Below are 7,557 nucleotides of genomic sequence, written 5' to 3'. Positions count from 1 at the left end.
CAGCTGGAGGCTGCTGGCCCCCATTAAGTTTAGGCTGAGGTGGGCCAGAGGGGGGCAACCTCTCCCTGCCATCCCTCTTCTCCCTTTGACTGTCAGTGGTTACATTTCGCCCAGGTTCATCAGCTTCCCCTGGTGGTGTCGAGGTACCAAGGCCCGTACTACCCTCCTCCAGAGCCCTGCTTTCCATCTCAGGGGGGCTGGGTGCAGTGTTCAAATTCCTGCCTCCGCCCTCACGCCAACTACCAACATCTAAGTGGACAGAAGGAAGAGAGATATTTATTGTTTGACTTGACTTAAAGTCAGGAAACATGTGGTTCCTGAACACAGCACAAACATAAAGCAATCAGGGCTTAACACCGAATGATGTTTATGTGCATGAGTGTGGCCATACTTTGAGGTCTGAGGCTGGGGCCTGGTCCATAAGGCTCCTCCTCTTGACTGTCCCCTTTCTCCACCTCCCCAGCTGCCTGCAAGCTGGGAAACTCCTGGTGAAATTGGCTGCTGACACGAGGAGCTCCTGTAAAATACAAAACACATTATTATGAATGCACATAAATCACAAGATTGAATATAATACAGCGACTTAGAGAAGCACTGAAAAGTCTAATCCTCAGTTGGTGTTCAGCACCCCTTTCAACCCAACATCCCATTTAGCAGAGATCAAATGGGTCTGCATTCCATGCTGACTGTAATGGTTGAGTGCTGAAGGACCTTGGGCCAACAACGTAGGTAATCTATGTTTTATGAGTAGGTGTAATGCTTAGGGAGCAGGTATAGAGCATATTTACCGTCTAGCTGAGTCGGCTTGCTGTTGGCCCAAGAGCGGCTGACCCCAATAGAAAGCTCTTGTGACTGGAGCACTGCTGGTTTGGTCTGGGGTGGCGGTGTCTCCTGTTGCCTGTGGCACAAAAAACAAAACAGTTTCCATCAAAACTCAATCTGAAACATGGATGACAGACTATTCCTCCACATTGTTGTAAAGCCCTAGAGAATAACTGTAGTACTTAACATACAACAACATTTAGAGAAGAGGTATAGCAAAAAGGATTGCCTAGTTTCAGTTTGTGTATACGTAACGTTATCAAATTTACCTCTCTTCCCCCCCCTCAGATCGAGATGCCCAGCCACTACCGTCTTTGGGGACAATGTTGACGTTAGGGTCGTTTCCCTTGTTCTCTGCCTTCAGGCTGGGCAGGTTGGCCGGAGGGGGCATGCGCCGACTGACAGCAACTTTGCCCAAACTCTGGAGCCCATGTCTGGCAGCCACTGGGATGAAGAAATATTTCATGTGAAGGAGAAAAGCAAAAATATGGTTTTTAAGAAAGTCAGGGTAAGAACTTAACTGAAGCCATTCACATCTACTGCAAATACAATCCATTCATTAGTTAATCTTGCATACTATTGCATGTGCTAACAGGCATTTCTAGTGGTGGCTTACCCGCAGTTTTCTGGGTTTCCAGAGATTTGCCCTTGTAGGTATTGAAGAGGCTAAGGGTTGCATACTTTGTTTTGCCATCCTTTGCCTTGGTGCTCTGCCCTGACTTCTCTGACATTTCGCTGGAAACTCATTGAGTCTGGTCCTTTGGCCTCGCCCCCAGAACCAGCCTCCTATAGACCAAGGGTGAGAGAAAATGACAACACCAAAAAAAGATGGAGAGGTTAGAGGTTAGGCTCTGGACAGTAGACCACAACAGATATCTGAACCTTCTTTGATGTTCACCAACATACTACAGTTGATGTTACGAGCATCTTTCTCTGTAAATGTAACCCCTGAGCCTGATGCCGATTGACAAAGCTATGAACCTGCCTTAGTGCAACATCACATTAGTGTCATGCCACAACATGGAGTTCTGGTTAATTGCAAGATAAGGATGATCAACATAAGTTGATAGAGCAACTTTTCAGAAGGTGACAATAAGTCACCTTAAAGTGATTCATGTGCAAATGATATTACAGAAATAAGCCTGCACAAAAGTACAAAATCACATGACATCAATCAATAAGAGGCAAACATGGACTGAGACACGCAACCAGGACTATTACTGTACACTGGAGACGACAAGAAATGAGAGAGAGAGAGATTCCTCTCCTGATATCAATTCAAATACAAACCTCAGGGTATACTGCAGATACCAGTGCTCTCTTTTACCCACATTTACAATCGGAGTACCTCATTTTGCAGAACCAATTAGAATTATTTTTATTCAAGGTAACATGAGGTCAGGAATTGCTGTGGCACTAAAAACTGAGTCCCGATCCACTTGATAGTACCTGCCCTGATCTGGCAGATCACATACATATGACAAAGTCTAATGAATGTCACAAACCGACCATATTTCTAGAACACAAATCTGAGCCAGTGTATAGAATCAGGGATGTGCTCAAGTTGTCAGTCAGCATTGGCTATAAAGTCCAAACCTTTGACTTTTGTTTGCTCCAGGTAAACCATCTGTCAAAAATGCCCCATTGCGCTTTGTTAAAAACACTGGAGCGTGAGCTGCAGAGCATGCCGCAGCCAGCTGTTTCAATTAATGATAGGTCCTGTGTGTTCGGGAATGACGCAAGGACAGTGACTGGGTTTGGACCAGGAACCTGGGCAGAAAACATGTATTGTCTACCAGTGACAAAATGGTAATTTTGTATGCAGCATAAACCCAATTTAGGAAAGCAGCAAGACATGCTAACTGGTTGGTGGGTGGGGCCTTGAAGGCAAACGGAGCAGGATTTAGGATACTTAGAGGGGTAGCAAGAAACAAGGCAGAAATTGAATTAGAGTGAGCAGTACCATGGACAGAGAAACAGCATGTATGGGGCTGCAGTGTCTTTCCTAAGTCACACAGAGGTCATTTATTATTAACAGAGCAGTGGTGAAACAGTGTCTGTGAGTGTGTGGGGTTAGGTGTGTGTGTGTGTGTGTGTGTGTGTGTGTGTTTGGGGGGAGCTGACAGCTCTGATGAGCTCAGTCTCTATCTTCAACTTGGCCTTGGAACACTCTGCAAAGGAACATTCACTTGAAGGAAAAGTCCTTTTGTTTCAAAAAACAACCTGGGGCTAATTTTGTAAAACAATATCGAATGCAATGATAGCCCATCCATATCGATAAAGCCCAGGTTGAAGTGTATTTTTTCTTTTACTTAAACTAGAAAGCCAATATTAACTGTGGAATCAGCAGTGACGCTAGCCAATACAGCTCCTTAGTACCTATACTTGAAAAATATAAAATTTGTTCAGCAGATTAAATACAACATAAAATATTTGTGTGCCTTTAGATAAATACTGCATTTGAGAAGTTATGCTGATGCTTATGGAAATAAATGACAGAAAGTCACATGTATAAAAATTAAGTCTTGTAACTCTGCTGCAGGTGTCCACAGTGTCCATTAAAAGTACATAGGGCACAATGCAGTAGCTTATTCCCACCTCTTCAAATAAAATGTAATGGGACAGTGCATGCTATACAACACATAATTACACACATTTTCCTTCTACATTTTTGTAGTTGATCACTGAAGGCTGATGAATGGTGACAGTTTAATGCATTACTATAATTGAGGCTTTGAACCCAGGTATCTGCAGGTTCACTTTCAAGCTGTCTGAAAATGGATCTTCCAGAAACAATACCAGACACTGCTATTGGCACAGACAAGAGATTTTCAAATTGAAAGAGGTGACACCACATAATTAGTGTTTCCACCGGTCTTGTCACATACACGGTCTGACAAACTACTGGCACTAGTCCACACAGATCTAAGTACTGCCACAAACTTGCACACTTCAGGGTCCCTTGAACACATGCTTGTTGATTTGTGTGCACTGTGTACAGCAGAAGAATAAAAAAGACACAACTGATCTGGATGAAGCTGTAGTTGAAAACCAGGCTGAGTGTGGCTTCTACATTTTCCAGAGCAGACTGCTCACAGACCAGCGGATACAATTTCTGAGAAATTGACAAGTGAAACAGTTGCATTTATCATCATTATAAATCAGTGTTTCTATTACAATTTGGTCATGTGCAGCCGTGATGCTTGACAGGAGGTGGGGAGGCAAAACGATTTGAATGTACCAGAAACACTTCATCATTTTAAAGTACTCTGTAAATTGCATCACTGCAGCGGGGCTAGCAAAGTAGTATAAGAGCTTAACCCTCTCTTGACTATTGAGGGTGAGGGAGACACCACAGAACACACATCGATTATATCAAGCATGCTTGATCAAAATCCCCAACCAGGGAGGGGTGCCATGACTGCACCGTAACAAACCCCATAGGTGGAAAAAATAAAATCACTTTTTTTTTTTTTTTTAAATATATATCAGATCAACTTTTATCAGGCAAAGCCCATCTGCCAGCTAGCTGTGAAATGTCAGCTTAGGGAGTATGGAGCAGAGGATGGGGGGAGGGACTAGGTCAAATGTGTGTAAAATAATGTGGATAAATTCTGACATCAGAGGGGTACGATGTATGAGGATGTGATTGAAATAGGGAAACAAAAAGGAAGAGGGCCATCAAGCCCGTATGACAACGGTCCTGCTGCCTCTTTGCACAGCCAAAGACAACAAATTGTGTTACCTGTTCAGTGAGAGCACAGGAGAACTCTAGGGGCCAAAGTCAACGTGTGATGAAAAAGTGTGTGTCCCAACAGAATACTGTGACTCTCTTTTGTATTGTCGATCTTCTTCCAGGTTCAACCTGTGGATCAGATGACTTACCTGTACAGTGCTCATGCAGCCCATTCTTTTGTTTACGAGTGGGTCATGGGACTGACCTATGTAATGCAACAGTGAAGTCACAGAATGAGAAGTCATGAAGATGGCCTGATGATGGATGCTGAAATAACAGACTTGTATTTCATTGTCCCCCTTTGGTATGTATTATAATGTCAGTGAAGAACTATGGTCTAAAATGCTTAAATGTGTGTACGCCGTAGACTGTGAACATGAATATCAAGACACTGAACTGCTTGTCCTTGCCTCTAAATAGAAAATACAATGTTTCCACTACTTGAACTAATTTGCCCAACTTAAGCATCTAACAACTAATCTTCACTTTGATCAGGGTCAATGCAAAGGGCTTCTTTTAACATCTCTACCATTAATTACAGTTCTTGGCCCAATGTGCATAAAGCATGGGAAGAGATGCAGACTGGAAGCCACTTAAGATTATTGTGGTTCTCCAACACCCGGCCATCAATACCAGTGAGGTGGTCTCTCTAGGGAGTTGCTGGTAATTTCATGAAGCACACGGGAAACTGGAGGGGGGCAATGTTATCATTCATTTGATCGTTAAGTGGTTAGACATGATGAACAAATGAAACATTTGTTAGTGCGAATGCCAGATTGAAATATACACATGGGAACACTTTGGGGAATTACGTGATGCAGTCCATAAAAAGCAAAATTTCATATCCATCTAGGTTAAAGTCAATTTAGTGTGAAATGTATCACAATTTAAAAAAATAATTAGCATCTCTTTTTTTGCATCACTGCTTGAGCCTCCCAACAGCTACTCCCATCTTCAGCAGCAGATCTCTGATCAGGACATATGTATCATTGATGGACAAATCAATAAGTCCTACTCCAATCAATATGTGTCTGAATGACCTGACTCATGGATGCATTGACAGAAACAATACCATGAAGCAATTAATAATCACCCAGGTGGTTTCCACATCTACAAATAGAGTTTATGAATCATTCCTAGTCTCAAACACCCAACTCTGCCAAACTCCTAAATGTGCACACTCACACAGTAAAAATGTGCTCCTTTATGACCACATTTGTTGGATGTGCAAGATATCATGACTGACCAGGAAACCAATGTGCTAGTCAGTACACCAGACTTAACATAATGAACAACGAGAATAAATCGCCAATTCATCGCCAGCACATTTGGTCCAATTCAGATGAGATGACAGCCAAATGTATAATGTCGTATTGTTTCTGTAAATCTCTGCCATAGATGAGACTGCAGGCCATCCTTCTCCATGAATCAAACTACTGGTGGTGGGCTGGGTAGCTCACAGCCGGCAGGCAGTAGAGGCCCTCTTCCCCTGGAGCTCAACCACACTGGCTTCAAATAACATAAAAGCGCAAAAGTTATACACAAAAATGCCAACATTATAATGTAGGCAGCGACATAGATGTTGGTGTATAATATGGAGCAGGGTGCTGGTAGGGAGCAGGCCGCCAGCTTGCATCGTTTAGCATAGTTTCGTTTCTCACTAGTCGCCATCACATCCACTTTCAGCCCCTTCAGTTGCCAAAGCATGCTAACCAGCTAGCATTGTGTGAACACCAACACATCAGCTACCGGCCACAACTTCAAAATTACAACTTGCGTGACATGCTGACCCACCTGCCACCGCCGGTGCCTTCTGTGTCCTTTCGGCTGTTGTGTGGCCTGACTAGAAATCCGGTTTCGGCCTGGTTTGTGGTGGACGAAAGTGTGTCTGGCCGGCGGATTACAAAAGCTGGCTAGCCTGCTAACCCAGTTCGGCTAACGATGGCTAGCTACCCTGCTCGTTGGCTGCCAACAACCCGCTCTCCACAGGCACGGATCCCGTTTTGTGTCTCCTGCGCCGGTTTTAAGCCGCCAGTCTCTTCTCGTCTGCTCGGCCGTTGCTGTGGGAACCGGTGTGCGGTCGCTCGTGGTTCCGTGTCTTTCCCCACCCGTTATCTCGTGCCGTTTTTCTAGTTGAGTGAGGCCCCGCTCGCGCCGCGGCCTGTCGCACAATCAAAGATGGCAGACGTTGGTTGCCAGATTTATCCTCTCATATCCCCCTCTCCAGTCCGGACCCCCTGCGCAGGTGGACAGTCGCACATCTGTCACCATTAAGCCCACTCACTCACTCAGAGGAGGGTCAGCTTTCTTCACCAAAGAGAAATAGATGTTTTAACTGTGGACATTAAGGGCATTGAAACTCTACATAGATCTACATTGTTATAGTAAATAAGCAGATATTTAACACCATGAATCCGAAAAGATCACGTTTACCTTTTCATTTATACATTTTGTTTACATTTGTGGTGAATCAGTAACACTTAACATCAGATTAGAGTAAGAGATAATTGTTGTAAGCCTAATAATAGTATCTATATTAAGTTGTAAAGACGTAGTAAAATAGCTATAGGCTTTTCAGAATAGGAAACACAGCAGGCTAAAACACACAGTAACTAATCCTCACATACAGTCCCAGTCACTTTGTGATTTGATGAAAGGTTAATACACTTCTGTTCATATTATCCACTGAGGTATGAATATTATATTATATTATTATTAAATACTGTGATGTTGGCTGAAACAATACTCGGTCTACATTACAAGTGCTAAAGGTAGTCCATCTTTTTGGTTTAGGGCGTATGCCTAGGTCATTTTAAACGAGGCTGTTGTAAAAGAAGCCATCTGAGTTAAAGTCAGGTGCAAAGAGTCTTGACTGTGTGTGTGTGAGTGTGATATAAACTGAAAGGTCTATAAAAGTGGATTTAACATTCACAGGATACAGTTGTGTTGAAGTATGCAACCATACAATCACAGCGGAATAAACAAAGTAGCCTGTATGC

At 43.3% G+C, this 7,557-nt stretch overlaps 1 protein-coding gene across 2 annotated transcripts in view; it reads right to left on the bottom strand.

Moving 5' to 3' along the window:
* The window catches only part of prrc2c (proline-rich coiled-coil 2C), a 22,202-nt gene extending 15,451 nt beyond the window's left edge, over positions 1-6,751 (bottom strand). For both annotated transcript variants that reach the window (XM_051377999.1, XM_051378000.1), the window contains exons 1-6: positions 6,353-6,751; positions 1,439-1,608; positions 1,092-1,266; positions 789-898; positions 392-517; positions 1-249 (exon numbers count right to left, since the gene is read on the bottom strand). The exon at positions 1-249 is cut by the window's left edge and continues 50 nt beyond it. In XM_051377999.1, the coding sequence (XP_051233959.1) occupies positions 1-249; positions 392-517; positions 789-898; positions 1,092-1,266; positions 1,439-1,553 (775 nt within the window). In that variant the 5' untranslated portion in view covers positions 1,554-1,608; positions 6,353-6,751. The remainder of the gene's footprint in view (positions 250-391; positions 518-788; positions 899-1,091; positions 1,267-1,438; positions 1,609-6,352) is intronic.
* Between the last annotated feature and the right edge of the window lie 806 nt (positions 6,752-7,557).

This window comes from Dicentrarchus labrax, unplaced genomic scaffold (assembly GCF_905237075.1).
Source record: "Dicentrarchus labrax unplaced genomic scaffold, dlabrax2021, whole genome shotgun sequence".
NCBI classification, from domain to species: domain Eukaryota; kingdom Metazoa; phylum Chordata; class Actinopteri; family Moronidae; genus Dicentrarchus; species Dicentrarchus labrax.
Note: the sequence above shows the minus strand (reverse complement) of the source record. Positions and strands in the feature narration are given on the sequence as shown.